The following is a 16158-nucleotide window of genomic DNA, read 5'->3' as shown; positions in this document are numbered from 1 at the left end:
AATTCGGACTCGGAGGTGTTGTATCGTTTTTTTCCCTGGCACTGGCTGGCTGGTTGGCTAGCTAGCTAGCTACTTTTAGATAAAATATGGCTGTCCCGGGCCCCGAGAATAGGAAGAGAGCTATTAGTGCATTAATACTCATGGATATGTTGGAGGAGGAGGAGGAAAAAACACGTGAAAAAAAAGTTAAACGTATGTGGGTGAAGGACTGGCTACTTAAAAGACATACCAGTGGATCGTTTCACACTCTTTTCAAGGAGCTTGAGCCAATGAGCCTCCGGTGAGTGCATTGTTATTATTTTTCTCAAATTTATTGATCGATTCAAGGAAAATAAATAAATAAATAGCTCGTTGTTGCCACCTTGTGACAACAGCTGACTGGTTATCAGCATTTTGATTGGCTGTTGCATGAAACTAGTTCCACAAAGTTGAGAGCTGTGCAACTGTCGCAGCTGAGTTTCACAGAAGTTTCAAGTGAGTTGCAGAAGGGTTTATACCATGCAATTCATTTGCAACTTGGTTTCACCTAAGTTGCATGCAACTAAAGTTGCGTGCAAGTTTCACCGTGTAAAGCCAGCCTTAAAAACATGAAATAAACAAAAGTGGAACAAAATTGCAACAATGGCTAAAACCCCAATAAGGCAGACTGGTGATGCTCAGGTTTCAAGAATCTGAATTATTTCACTAAAACAAGTCGAGACAACATTTGGGGGATGTTTGGATTTTTTTTTATTCAAGCACTTTCAAGGTACCAAAAGCAAAAATGTACAGACTATCACAGCCTTTATCATCACATCTAAATGTTAGTAAAGTTACTGTAAATGCAATTGCAAAAAATAAAGTTTACAACATTCCTTCCTTCCCACAGCAATCAATGTATATTTCCACTGTTTATTTGACCAGCTGTTCATATTAACTTTGATTGTATGTTTTGATCATGATTATTTAATGCTTGCTTATTTCCAGAGTAACAGAGGATCTAGATATTCTAGCCTTCTTTAGTGTGTCATTATTTTCAAAGTTTCATTTGAAAGACCAGATTATGTTGAAAATCAAGCACTTTTCAAGGAGTATATTCACATTCAAGCATATTCCCAAAATCAAGCATTCTGCAAACTTTCAAGTCTTTGTACGAACCCTGAATTATCTGAATTCAATGTCAATACAAAATATGACGCTCTGCATGGTGGGTCTGAGGAAAAAAAAGAGATGATATTAGCTCCATGTTATTCTGCTGTAATAATCACAAATCAGACACTTAACCATCACAGATTCACAAGCTCTCCATCTAAACTATATTACTTTGTAGTAGGGATGCACCGATATGAAAATTTTGGCCGATGCCGATAACCGATATTAACATTTCTGTTATGGCCGATAACCGATATTTACCGATGTCGATATGATCTGTATAAAACCACATTTTTATGATCATCACATTTTGTACATACTGAAAAACACATGTTAACACTGAATTTGAAAAAGTTATGCATTTCTTTATTTGCAAAGCCTTTGGAAAAGCCCATAAATCATAGATTTACTGCATTATTTCATATCAATGTGAAGAATTTGGCTGATAATGATAACCGATATTAACATTGCAACATCTGACCGATACCGATATGACCGATATGTTAAAAAATGACCAACATCGGCCGATACCGATATGATTGCTGATATATCGTGCATCCCTACTTTGTAGTAATGACATGTTTACATTCCAGCAATGTCAAGATTTATGGCTGAGAAACAAACATAATTATCAGGGTTCATACACATTTTGACCAATGCATTTCCATCACTTCCATGACATTTTGTAAATTCCCTGTGTATACATGAAAAAGTCTCAACTCAACTCAAATTGACTCCAAGTCCCTTATGTTTACTTTGTTCACAAAATGAAATCGGAACACACATGTTATGGGAATGCCCCAGGCATGCATACTGTATGTTCTGGACACAAGTGGCTAGAGAGCAATATCAGACATTATACCCTGTCTTCCAAATATTTTCATATTGAATGAGATGAATAGAATATAGCCGTTGTGGGAGCGGCATATTTCAACGTTGTGGGGAAGGAGACGATCTACGTGCAGCGGCCGTGCAGGAAACATCATCGACGTCACTACGATTTCCATTCCGTATATAATTAGACCCTAACGAGTCTCAACGCCAGACCCAGGAGAGTTCTTACTCTGATACACATGTTACTGCATGCTGCAGAGCTCTCTCTGGGTCTGGGACGCGTTATTACGAAACCCACCGTGGTTCTGGCAAAACCACGCCCTGTGCCCGCCTACAAAGCTGTCAAGCGCCGGGATTTGGCTCACATGAGCCAATGGGACGAGGACAGGCGCGGACTGCATAATCGGGCACGCATTCAGGCCACTCACTGAACAGCAGGCCAGGCGCCGCCTACTGGTTTACTGGTGGTTTTATTACTTTATTAGTTAGTCTGAAGTAATAATTACACTTCAGGGTTAAAGTGGGTGCATTTCATTGTAAAATTGGACTCTGCCCAAATTGGGCTTCAAACGGCCCAAATCAGGCTTCAAACGGCCCAAATCTGGCTTCAAACGACCCAAATTGGGCTTCAAACGGCCCAAATCTGGCTTCCAACGGCCCAAATTGGGCTTCAAACGGCCCAAATCTGGCTTCAAACGGCCCAAATTGGGCTTCAAACGGCCCAAATTTTTCGCACGTCAGCCCGTATCGGCCTGGCCTGCTTGGTATCTAATGACCAGCCTGAATTATGATCCCAGTCCGCCCCTGGATGAGGATTTATTTGACAAGCTCCAGATGTGCTTCCTGACACAGAGTGACAAGACGTCTGGCTTCAGAGGTGAAGCCAACTTTGAGAAGCAACAGTTTACTTTATTTACTTTTTAGATTATTTTAAAATGGTTTATGCAGCTTCCAACTTCATCCAGCTTGCAGTACCAGACAGTTTATCAGCCAGTGTTTATATTCACCATCCCAACAGTTGCATGTTTATATTTATTATTCCATTTGGGTTTTATGAGTATTTATTTTAGTTTTTATTTGTTGTGATGTGTGATTGTGTGATTTTACTTTTATGTTATTGCATGTTTTTGTAGATTGGTGTTTTACTTTCTTGTTGTGGTTTTTTTTTACGAGTATTTATATCTTTTACTTTTGGTTTTATTGATTGTGTATGATTCAACCTTTTATCTATGATTTTATATTATTGCATGTTTTTGGAGATTGCATTTTGTTGGGACTTCACTGGACTGGAACAAACAGCTGGACTAAGAAGAAGCTAGGCCTATGTGCTGTAGCCGATTGTATTTTTCATTTTATATTTTTCATTTGCAAGTTAAACTGTCAGCTGAGCTCTGTTATTGAAGCTTTGGCTAAAGGCCTGAATTTTACAATATTTTTAAATAAATGTTTAAAAATCGATTGTGTGTTAAAAGCTTGTGTGTTACGTCGGTTTTCATTAGCGTTAATATATTACAGTACACTAAGGACCATACGTGACCATAATTTATTTTCAATGTCCGCTATCAAGAGCAATTTGGTTAATAAAATCGCTGCACTGGGCGCAGTGTTTGTGGTTATATAGTATGCGGAGCGCAGCGATTCAACGTGATATTTGAGTCTGGAGAGAGACTAGACCCTGACTAGACGTTGTGGTTTGACGTGCAGAAGACGGTCGTTATACGTGAAAGTGTTTGCTGGGATTTTACAGCACAGTCTGCATTTAGCGTGTCTTGTCTATCTGTCGCCAGCCATAATTGGTACGTATCTTTGTAATGCCACATATTGTTGAAGCTGCACTTCCCTGGCATGTGTCCAGGGCATAGTATGACTTTAAACTGCTAAGTGCTAACGTTACCTCAGCTGCAGCAAGCAGGCAGATAGTGGGCGTGCCTATAAATGGACTGAGCCAAACTCACTGAATTCACTTCTCACACACACAACAGAAACACAGCGACGGTTAACGTTACATGCCGTGCCAATTTATGTGATACTATTTTTATGCTCGGATTGCAATTTTCCATGACTTTTCCAAAACTTTCCCCAAAAAACTTTTTTCCATAATTTTTCCAGGGCTTGGTATTTTGAATTTCCATGACTTTTCCAGGTTTGTCATGACCGTACGAACCCTGAATTATGCATAGTCAGTCTCTGCTGTTACTGAACTTTGATCATGACATGTTTGGTTGGACAGAGAGAAGCTTGTTCCCCCTGCAGACTATGGAGGCGATCTTCAGCAGGTTAGAGGCAGCGGTGTTTCTTCAGAAGAGATGACTGAGTGAACATTTTCTTACAGCGGTCACACCAGTATCCTGTTCCAGTGTGAATGCGTTTGTGTGTTGTTAGGGCACTGGCCTGACTGAAACTGCTCTCACATTGGTCACAATGGTAGGGCTTCTCTCCAGTGTGAATGCGTTTGTGTGTTTTTAGGTAAGCTAACCTACTGAAACTGCTCTCACATTCGTCACAGTTGTAGGGCTTCTCTCCAGTGTGAATGCGTTGATGCAATTTTAGGCTACCTAAGAGAGTGAAACTGCTCCCACATTGGTCACAGTTGTAGGGCTTCTCTTTAGTGTGAATGCGTTGATGTATTTTTAGGCTACCTAACGTACTGAAACTGCTCCCACATTGGTCACAGATGTAGGGCTTCTCTCCCGTGTGAATGCGTTGATGGCTTTTTAGGATATATGGCTGACTGAAACTGCTGCCACATTGGTCACAGTTGTAGGGCTTCTCTCCAGTGTGAATGCGTTGATGTCTTTTTAGGTGACCTGAGTGAATGAAACTGCTCTCACATTGGTCACAGTTGTAGGGCTTCTCTCCAGTGTGAACGCGTCGATGTGTTTTTAGGCTACCTAACCGACTGAAACTGCGCCCACATTGGTCACAGTTGTAGGGCTTCTCTCCAGTGTGAATGCGTTGATGTAGTTTTAGGCTACCTAAGTGACTGAAATTGCTCCCACATTGGTCACAGTTGTAGGGCTTCTCTTCAGTGTGAATGCGTTGATGGGTTTTTAGGTGATATGGCTGACTGAAAGATTTCCCACACAGCTGACAGGAGTATGGCTTCTTCCCTGAGTGAACTTTCTGATGCATCTTTAAGTTTTTACGTCTTTTGAATGCTTTGTCACATTGCTGACAGCGGTGATGTTTGGGTCTGTTGATGTCTCTCTGTTTCCATAAAGGAACATAGAAAGAAAGAAAGAATTAGGACAAAGGGAGGGACAGTGTGTGTGTAAGTTGCAACATCAGTGATTTCTCTCACCTCTTCTGAAGAATTCATTTCGACAAGGTTCCTCCCCTCCTACGCCAGATGTCTGTCCTCCCACCAAGCAGCTCTGTAGGTACAGCAGGTTTAAATTAAATCAGTCTCGTCAAATTGAATTGCAAATTTGGGGTCTCAAACTCTTTAGGAAATTGTTCACAATTTAATGGTGAGTTCTTAACAATTTGTGAGTTCTTAATAGAGGATGGTTGAATTTGATTTATTGTATTAATGATATATCAAACAGTAAGTATCAAAACAACTCAAGTGTGAATTTTACAGTAAATACACCGGAAGTATTATAACATTAATAGAATAACAATACAATTGTGTTTCCAATGGTAGTGATGTTTAGAATGTGTGTGTGTGTGTGTGTGTGTGTGTGTGTGTGTGAGACAGAGAGGTTTTGGTGTGTGTGTGTGTGTGTGTGTGAGGTGGAGAGAGAGAAAGAAAGAGAGAGCGCACAAAGGGTCATCATTTAAACCATAATGGTTAAAACGGAGTCAAAGTTGGATAGAGAATTTGGGATCATGTCTAATAAGAGAGAGAGAGAGAGAGAGAGAGAGAGAGAGAGAGAGAGAGAGAGAGAGAGAGAGAGCGAGAGAATGAGAGAGAGACAGAGAGAGAGAGGCAGAGAGCCACGACACGCATGCAACTAAAGCCCTTTATAGTTGCGTGTCGCGGCTACCCAACACTATTCAATAAAACAAAAGAGATGATCACAATCGTCCTCAATGATTCTAGAAGATATATTCCCGGATATGCACTACACGCTAACAATAAAGCTAATCTATCTGCCCAGATGATTCAGCCTTACTTGGAGTCTTTGCGTTTCCAAAGTCGTCCTTGCTTGGGCGCAGTAGTTGTAGACTGGATCGGAGGACAAAGACACATTGATCAGAGGCCTAGTCCTCCTGAAGCCTGCTACGAATGGAGATAAACAGATTCGGGTGCGCACATTTTGGTCCACACGATGAAAATGCTCGTGCACAAGAGATCGTGCCCACGAAAGAGGCGTGGTTTGTAACAACTAGCCAATCACAATGCAATATGGAAAGCTCCAGATTTTATTTTACAGCCCACACACATAGATATTTATTATATCTATGGTAACGCGTACCAGGCTTTCTCTCCTCACGTGACGCGAGGTAACGCCAGACCAGAGAGACACTTCAGGAACTGGTTTATCACCTCTTCACTGCAGGCTTCGCCAATAATAAGAAAAAATGGTACTCTTCCGGTCTCCTAAATGGGCGTGGTCATCAGCTTGTGATTGGCTGTCTGTCAATGGTATTAAACTTCATTGGCTGACCAGTCTCCTAAGTGGGCGTGACAGTGGCGATACGCCCCCTTTTAGGGGGAAAACTTTACTGTCAATGGGGAAAACACAAGGCGATCACCGTTGACTTCAATGTAAAATAGCAGTAGGCTACCAAAAGAAATCATAGAAAAATAACAGAATTAATCTCGTTTATTAATGACACAAAGACACCATGACATGCCAATATATTACAACTCGTCTGGCCATAGAATGTGCAAGATCATGATGTCTTTGTGTGATTAATAAATGAAATTGATTGTTATTTTTCTATAGCCTATTTGTTGGTAGCCTACTGCTATTTTACATTGAAGTCAAAGGCGAGAGGCTTGTCTTTTCCCCCTAAAAGGGGGCGAGAGACCATGTGCCGCATACAAAATGATGTATTGCCGACCTATATAGGCTATGGTTTTTTTACCACTTAATTAACATTCGTTCGTCCGTCTGTGAGTGAGCAGAATATACGTGCGATTGGGCTGAAACTTTCAGGAAGTGTAAAGAGCACCCGTGACCTGACAGAGCTGGATTTTTTAATTAGGTGATTGCCCTAATTACCTAATGTGATGTCAACAGTGATGCCTACAGTAACTGGCAACACAAAAAGCAGTTTATCTGGAGAACCGTTCATCTGATCGACTTCAAACGTGGGGGGGGGCGCTGCTGGGAACCTGAGAAATTGCAGTGGTGAATTTCATGCAATTCGACCAATAAGATCATGGCTTTCACATATCTCCTGGACTGTCCGTCCAATCGACTTTGAACCGGGGAACGGGCACTGCACTAGTAGCTACATGCGAATGCCATTGAATATTCAATGAATTTAAATATGTATTTTGTCCATTTAATAAACTTCTTAGGACAACACTGTAGTACAATGACAAACATCCTGCCGCATAAATTCATCTCTAGACCTGTGTGTGTGTGTGTGTGTGTGTGTGTGTGTGTAGCTGTAGCTGTAGCCTATATTAAAGAGAAAGAGAGAAAATAAATTAATCACCAATAAAAAGAGGATTTTTCAAACTGTTACAAAGGGCTTCATAAAGAAAAAAGCAGACAAGAATAACAGCCAGCATGATAGACAACAACAGAAATGCCTGGTGGCAGGGAAAAGACTTAGGCTACACAAGAACAAGAGGAGCAAATCCAACAAGAACTATGTAAAAAAAAGAAAATAAGCACTCTCTTAACAAGATGATGAGTGCAGAAGGATAAAAGTCTCCACAAAATTGTGACTCTGTTAAAAGTCTAATCCATATGATACTCTGCACCTGTGCCACCGCTTCCATTCCACCACTGACTCCTGTTTATTTAATTAATATGAAGACATTTTTCCATCTTCAAACTGACTGAGCTCATTTTCCCTTATGTTTTCTCAAAATGCATTTTTTTTCTCATACGCCGAGCCATAAATCTCCCCCCCTCACTTACATATTAGGCTACACCAAATTTTCCAGTGATTGTAAACATGATAACCAGTAAAACAGGAACTGCATTTTCAGATATGGAGGAAAGTTGGAAACTGCATGAGTTCTTATGCAGGGCCTCCCATATTATCTGCAGTGCATAACCAAGATAAGGAAGGAAGTGGCTCATGGTCAGCGCCGCTGCCTCACAGCAAGAAGGTCCCGGTTTCGAACCCGGTCTGCCCTTTCTGTGTGGAGTTTGCATGTTCTCCCTGTGTTACATATAGGTTAACATGTTGGGTTAACACTCCTAACATCCTAATAACAGCTATAGGCTTGTGGACCCCGAGGACGAATATCTGCTGCAATGCTGTAGCTAATGGTGAAATAAACTTATAACCACAAAACACACCATGCACGCCTTATTAAGACACATAGCACTATGTCTGTTCGTTCAGCTGCTGTAGGACTACCTCTTTAGAAAATGTATTCAGGTAATGCAATAAAAGCAGCAGAATTAGACAATTTATTTTATTTTATATAGAATATTACAGTCATACCTACAGTGGTTCTCAAACTTGTACATGTCAAGGACCCTTAAATTGACACAAGTTAGACCACGGACTCCCATTTTATAAGATTTTGTCACAGGGTCCCCCATCTGATACGATCTTTTGCTTTTAGATGTTTTATTAGAGAAAGTGTGTGAAACCAAAATAGTCATATATTCTGTCATTGTGTTATGGATGGAATTATAGTGAAAATAAATTATCCCCCTTTTGCTAGGGACCCCCTGGAACCCCCTCAAGGACCCCTGGCCCCAGATCCCACTTTGAGAACCACTGGCCTATGGTATATCTTTCTGAGAATAATTTACTGTTGGACAAATAATACAACCAGCCAGGCACACAATCCAAGCAATATTCATTCATTGATAATGCATCTACAGCACACATGAAATGACAAGCATGAAACTGATTGATGGGGGTACAGCCTACTGCAGTGCTGTACAACAAACAACATTCAGAAAAAAGATGGTGGGGCCGCCTTGTGAAACCATTGACCATGCACAAAATGCAGTGTGTTTTGCCCATACACCGGTTTGGTCTCTTTGTCGGATGCTCTCTCTCTCTCTCTCTCTCTCTCTCTCTCTCTCTCATTCAATTCAATTCATTCAAAGAGGCTATATGGCATTATTACCATAGTGATTAGTGTTGAAGCACATAGTAGCCTACAAGTAGCCTACTACAAAACAGGGGGAAATACAGTTTTAAACATACAAACAATAAAACATAGCCTACTGTAACATCAAACCAATCACCTTGTCATCTGTGTGTGTGTGTGTGTGTGTGCGTGTGCGTGTGCGTGTGCGTGTGCGTGTGCGTGTGTGTGTGTGTGTGTGTGTGTGTGTGTGTGCGCGCGTGTGTGTGTGCGTGCGTGCGTGTGTGTGTGTCCGTCTGTGTGTCCCACGTGACGTCAGAGCGCTGGGCTGGGGATCGGTCAGGGTTCTGCTGCTGCCAAGACCCATTGCAGTGGAAGAGAGAGGCGGGCGGGGACATGAAATCCCTGGGCTCGACTCTGTCCCCTTTCAAAGCGTGCGGATATTGATATAACTGCTTGTGTTTGTGCAATGAAGTACAGTTGCGTTGTTGTTTAAGAACCACGCCAACAAGAGGAGGCCTTTGACAGTTGCTGGTAAGCGAAGCTTTTATCATAGTAGGTAAAGCTGCATAGCTAACAGGCTAACGTTATGATACAGCAGATAAGCTAACCTAGCGTAAACGTTTCGCTAGCTAGAAGCTAACATGATATAGACGGGGCCTTGTAACGTACAGTAGCTAGCATTAGCTGTGACTCATACGTTCGGTACTATAATAGCCCACTTGCAATAACTGTACATGTGTAATGTCAAACGTTTAGCAGGTATTTTCTGTTTACTAACTCTTGTAGGTAGCGTTAGCATTAGCTAATGTTAGCCAACGATCGGTAACGTTAGCTGACAGTCATATTTATTGTTTGTTTCAAAACAAACATGTCAGATTCATAAGGTTGACGTTGACCATTGTAGCAGTCAGGACTAGCGTGACTATTAACGTTATTTAACATAATGGCTAACCCATCTCTTCGTTAGCCGTGTCAGTGATTTGTAGTGCAGGAAAACGGTCTGCATACAACCTGGGTCTGACAACAGAAGCAGGTTTGCAAGCCAGCTGTGTCATGGTAGCAGGCAGCTAAAGCGTTATCTGTCGGCTAATGCTAGCCTAGCTATACAACCTCAGCCAGTCCAAACAAAGATGACAACAAGGTCCAGTTCTCCAGAAACGTTGCCTTGTTAACGAGGTGCCGAAGCAACTGAACTAGCGTTCGCTGATTCTCAACACTGAAGAGGTGTGGGACTGTCTGAAGATAATTGCTCACCTCTAGCTAGAGGAGAGGGTAGGGAACGTATCAAAAATATTTACTTAGGCAACAAGATAATAAAATACAGCCTATATCCAGTTTAGTCTAGACTGTCACTGTACTTTGAATATTCACAAGTGCAGACACAAATGATGTACTGTCTGCTGCATGTCACACTGGTGCACACAACTCTGATTGAATAGGTACGACTATAACATTCATGGAAATGTTCTTGGGAATATAGCCACATTTAGGTTCAGATTAGATTTTTCAGTCTAAAAACAAAGTTAATTTAAGTGGGAAATCTGAAATCTCAAGCAGACATTGTATTAGTCAGTTTCCCTGTCACTGTGGAAGCAAATCTTGATGCCACTGGATTCTTCAGGGAGTGAGGAATGGTTTCTGCCCATTGGATAGAGAGGTTTGTGTTCACAAATTAGCTTGTGAGTGACAGACAGCTAAAAGCTGCAAGCTAACTTGATAGTGTTACACTACGCTGTTACATACATTACATTACATATCATATTTTTTTTTTAGTTCAGTGCATTCCAGGAGTCATTTTGTGAGCTTGTGAGCTAGCGGACTTGAGTTTGTGACCATGGGCCATCTTGATGATTGTGGCTCCGAACCACATGTCTTATGGCTGCTTTGCATTATGGTCTGAGAGGCTCAGGCAACTAGTGGTGCATAGACTGGTGGCTCTGCCTCTTCTACGATGGATTTCTTCCTGTATGATTGTTGAATGTCGGTGCAAGTGGCAGCTCGAGAAAGACCCCACATCTGGCATTAAAATGTGTGTTGAGTGATCAGATTGTGATCGGATAGTCCTTGAAAGTACAGGTGTAAATGCACTGACACATTGAGGATGGATTGTGATCGGATTAGTCAAACCACCTCCGGAGGTGGTCAGGGACACATTGTGACCACATTGAACACAAGTGTAAATGCAAATGCATCCTCAATCCACATACAACAACAGTCATCGCTCTTTTTCTGCCGCTCTACTCTATGGAGCTTGCCTGAACCGATCGCAATCGGATCTCAATGTGGAGTGGACACTGGAGACACATTAATACCAGGTGTAAATGTATTCATGTTAATCTGGTCAAGCACTATCCCATTGTAATCTGATCTCCTAAAACACATTTTAATGCCAGGTGTAAATGGGGTAATTTAAACCCTTACTTTTTGATTCTGAGAGGCTGGCAAAAGCTGATGTTTGTTGTTGATGTTTTAGATTGTGCGAACATTTTCTGCTGTCAGATTCCATTGCAGGTGTGCTGGAAATATATAGCCTATGTCAGAGGTTTTCAAAGTGTGAGGGGGGCCTCCCCAGAGTTTCAGCCAGGGAAGGCTCAGTGAATGGAAGTGTGGAAAAAAACCATTTAGTTATCAAAAGGAGATCACATAGAATAGCCTAAATGTGTGTGATTTCAGAATCAGAATCGTCTTTTTTGGCCAAGTATGTACACATACAAGGAATTGGGCTCCGGTTTGCTCTGCTCTCAATAGTACACACCTACTGAAAATAAGAAAGGTATGCACAAGTCAAGAAGTAAATATGCCACATAAGATTGTAAAGAAAGGGTTATACAAGTATTTTTCCAGATATTGCACGGTTATATCAACATGAAATAAAAGTTGGCATTGTACAGACAGAGGTTTAAATACAGATATGTTTCAGATGCAGTTATATGCCGTTCAATGTGAATGAGGCTTTGAGTCAGTTATTTCCCAGAGAAACATACATCATTTGGTTAAAGTGATAGTTCAGAGATACAGTAGTTTGGGGGAATTTTACTGTTTTTACCACTTTCGCAAAGTCAGAAACAAATACATTATCTTCATTTATAGTCTACTGTTTGACATACTTCAGACAAATTGGAAAATACATAAAAAAGCTGTGTCTGAAGGTATTTATTAGGGATGGGGGAGAGTACTCGGGTACTCGAGTACTCGTTTGTAACGAGAGTACTCGAGTACCGTTTCCGCTGTCCGGGTACTCGCCCCACCCCCCTCCCCTATAAAAATGGACGATCTAACGTTAACAGCGTCTGGCGAATCGCCAGCAACACAGACGTCCATGTATATTAACGCAATCTATATTCAGCAGATGTAAAATAAACAAGATTTGATTGCAGTTGTTTTCCGTTCATGGCCAATTTATATATAGATGTGCAAGCAAAGATGTTAACGTTAGATGTTTTTTACTCGGACGGACCACTTTGACTAACGGACCCCTGACAGTAACTTTGTTTACCATAGCCAAACGTTCCGTGTTTCACCACGGGCGGGGACCATCACTCGGATGTTGTTGGTGGTTTTTGCGGTTAACGTTAGCGAACATTATTACTGTTTGCAGTTATCATGTTTGCAGTTATCACTTTTTGGCAGAACACCAGAGTTTTTAATAAGTGGATTTACTTAACAGTGATCAAGAAGCAGTATGGAATGATTACCGACATGTATTGGGAATTACTTTTACTGAGGTAGGCTAACGGCTAACACCGGATCACCTTATCACAGTCAATCTGTAAAAACTAAAAAGTGCACCAGGCAGCGCTTTTTCCATGCAAAATTGGTAATGTGTGTGAAGTTGCTGTGAACAGCCCCATACAAAGCAGATCACCCCTGCTCTCATCACAGGCATTTGGCGAATGCTAATGGTAACTGCTTAACATAGCCAAACTTAGGATCTTTCATGTGTGTGTGTCGTTCCCCCGGGGGGGGGGAGTACTCGAGTACTCTTTCATAACAGAAGGAGAGTACTCGAGTATTTAAATCCCTTACAATGCCCATCCCTAGTATTTATACATTTATTTATTATGTGATCTCCTTTTGATAACTAATGTAATAACTCATATTACACATCCATTCACTGAGCCTCCCCTGAAACTGCTTGGTGCCCCTGTGGTGAGATTTATAAAAGCTATATATATTTACATAGATTCTCTATTATTATTATTATTATGGTATTATCCTATCATTACGCCTCCTGTGACTAGGGGGCGCTGTGACTGCAGTAGAGTGTCTTGGTATGACTTCCTGTTCAGAGTTTATAAAAGCCATCAATGACCCTAAAACGGGGTCATTGCTAGCTGAGAAATTCGGGGTGCAACAAGCTGTAATGTCCCGGATCCCTGGAGACTTTTGTTTCTGTAAATAATTCATTGTTACAATGTTTACTACCGTACTTAGTTACTACTAGTATATTGGACTTATTTAAGGGTAAACTTAAATTCTCACTACACCCCTCCTGGGGAGGCCCGCCTCCCACTTTGAAAACCCCTGGCCTATAGGCTCAGTCAACGGAACTTTATGTTATTCACATAATAGATTAAGTACATTTTGCTGCTTCAATGTTCAGTTTGAGAAGACTCCCTTAGTCTATGTGCCAGTTAGTCAGTTTAGCAGTTTGTAAGATAACATGACATTGATCATTAACTTTCCTATGTTCAAAGGCTCTTCAAATGCCCCCCTGCTGTAGCCTATGTTTTCTACATGATCAGACCAACAATGTGGTTGTCTCATCAATGAGTAGGTTGTTCCTTCTTGTTAGGGATGCACGATGTATTGGCAATCATATCGGTATCGGCAGATGTTAGTCATTCTTTAACATATCGGCATCGGTCCGATGTTGCAATGTTAATATCGGTTATCGGTATGAGCCAAAATGTTCCCATTGAGAGGAAACATTGTGATAAATCTATGATTTATGGGCTTTTCCAAATGTTTTGGAAATAAAGAAATGCATAACTGTTTCAAATTCACATTGTTTACATGTGTTTTTCAGTATGTGCAAAATGTTATTATCATAGAAATGTGTTTTTATACAGATCATATCGACATCTGTAAATATCGGTTATCGGCCATACCAGCAATGTTAATATCGGTTATTGGTATCGGCCAAAATATTGGTGCATCCCTCCCTATTCCCTACTTCTTGTTCAGAATTGTTCATGGCTTAGGGTGAGGCCAGATCCACCAACAGCAGTCGGGTGCTTTCTCACTAGGGACCCGGGACCGTTTCTGAGCACACTTGTCCCCAAACTGACCCCAGGTCCGGTTCGTTTGATGAGTGTGAACGTTGCGTTCCATACCGAACGAAAGCAATCATTCCAGTGAGAAAGCAGCCTAATTGAAGGAGAAACCTACAGTATGATTAAAGCCAGTTGAGGAGACAGACTACTCCACTCCAGTTTGCGAGGCCATGAATTCAAACCTCTTTGCGATATCATTTTCAACCTGTAAGCTGTGGAAAATAAATATCCAAAAATGCAGTGTCATCCTCAAGGCTTCAGGCCGGTTCCAGTGTGTTCTACAAGGAGGGTACAGCCTAGTAGCCAGTTGAGAGGGAAGAGTAATCTCACTTTATGTACTTAAAGTGGTGATTAGACAGTTGATATAACCATGTCAATTACCACCCCAGTCTTGATTTTGCAGGTTAAAGGAGCTGAAGTAGTCACTCAGAATGCAACCCTAGCCTCAATTCATCATTTGTTTTGTTAATCTTTTTGAAAGGCATTTTTCTATGTCCCAGTTGGGACACAGGACACGGGTATGAATTTGATCTTAGCTCACTTCTTTTGCAAATCGCAAAAGCTTTTGGTCCGCTTGCTGATTGTCGACATGTGTTTGTGTCCCCTCTGTGTTGTCAGGACTGATGGCTCCGGAGTGACATGCCATGGCTTTGATGATCCCCCCGGTGAAGCTCAAGTGGCTGGAGCACCTGAGCAGCTCATGGATCTCAGAGGACAGCGAGTCCATCGCCACACGGGAGGGAGTTTCCCTGCTGTACTCCAAGCTGCTGGCCAACAAAGAGGTGGTGCTTCTGCCTCAGCAGGTGCTGTGTCTGAAGGGCCCCCAGCTGCCAGACTTTGAGCGGGAATCCCTCTCCAGCGATGAGCAGGAGCACTACCTGGACGCTCTGCTCGGCAGCCAACTGGCCCTGGCCAAGATGGTCTGCTCGGACTCGCCGTTTGCCGCCGCCCTGCGCAAACGCCTCCTGGTGCTCCAGCGCATCTTCTACGCGCTCTCCAACAAGTACCACGAGAAGGGCAAGGTCAAGCAGCAGCAGCACTCGCCGGAGAACAACTCGGGCTCGACCGACCTGCACTCGGTGAGCGAGCGGCCGCGCTCCAGCACCGACGCCCTCATCGAGATGGGCGTCCGCACGGGCCTCAGCCTGCTCTTTGCGCTGCTGCGCCAGAGCTGGATGATGCCGCCGCTGCCCAACCCTGGTGGAGGCCCCGGGGGCAACATCAACCTGTGCAACGATGTCATCCACACGGCCATCGACGTGGTCAGCTCCCTGCCCCCCCTCTCTCTGGCCAACGAGAGCAAGATCCCCCCGATGGGCCTGGACTGCCTGGCCCAGGTCACCACCTTTCTCAAGGGAGTGACCATGCCAAACTCGGGGGCAGACATTCTGGGCCGGCGGCTTGCCTCAGAGCTGCTGCTGGGCCTGGCCTCCCAGAGGGGTTCCCTGCGCTACCTGCTGGAGTGGATCGAGATGGCCTTGGCCGCCTCGGCTTTGGTCAGCACCATGGAGAAGAGCAAGGTGCTGCAGAACCAAGAGGGGCTCATCGGCTACGATTGCTTCATGAACATCCTCATGCAGATGAGACGCTCCTTGGTAAGTGAACGTTAACAAACCTGAAGCCAGAACTGAAGTTTGTTCAGTGGGTCAAAGACATGATCGTGTGTGATCTTTTCAGTCCGCTGCATGTCTTACCTTATCCTTCAACGGGAAACGTGCTACAGCCTCAAAG

General features: G+C 42.7%; 1 protein-coding gene and 1 long non-coding RNA gene across 2 annotated transcripts in view; one reads left to right on the top strand and one right to left on the bottom strand.

Annotated features, from left to right (window-relative positions):
• Positions 1-721: 721 nt before the first annotated feature.
• LOC310790910 lies at positions 722-6192 on the bottom strand. The gene is made up of 3 exons (XR_014553404.1): positions 6084-6192; positions 5267-5339; positions 722-1192 (listed from the first exon to the last, which is right to left on the bottom strand). It is a non-coding gene; the product is annotated as an uncharacterized lncRNA (long non-coding RNA).
• Positions 6193-9585: 3393 nt separating this feature from the next.
• Positions 9586-16158, top strand: part of herc1 (HECT and RLD domain containing E3 ubiquitin protein ligase family member 1) — a 96846-nt gene continuing 90273 nt past the window's right edge. The window contains exons 1-2 of the mRNA XM_083653036.1: positions 9586-9682; positions 15046-16022. Of these exons, the coding sequence (XP_083509162.1) occupies positions 15072-16022 (951 nt within the window). The 5' untranslated portion in view covers positions 9586-9682; positions 15046-15071. The remainder of the gene's footprint in view (positions 9683-15045; positions 16023-16158) is intronic.

Source organism: Poromitra crassiceps (genome assembly GCF_964638095.1).
Source record: "Poromitra crassiceps genome assembly, chromosome: 16".
Lineage (NCBI taxonomy): Eukaryota > Metazoa > Chordata > Actinopteri > Beryciformes > Melamphaidae > Poromitra > Poromitra crassiceps.
Note: the sequence above shows the minus strand (reverse complement) of the source record. Positions and strands in the feature narration are given on the sequence as shown.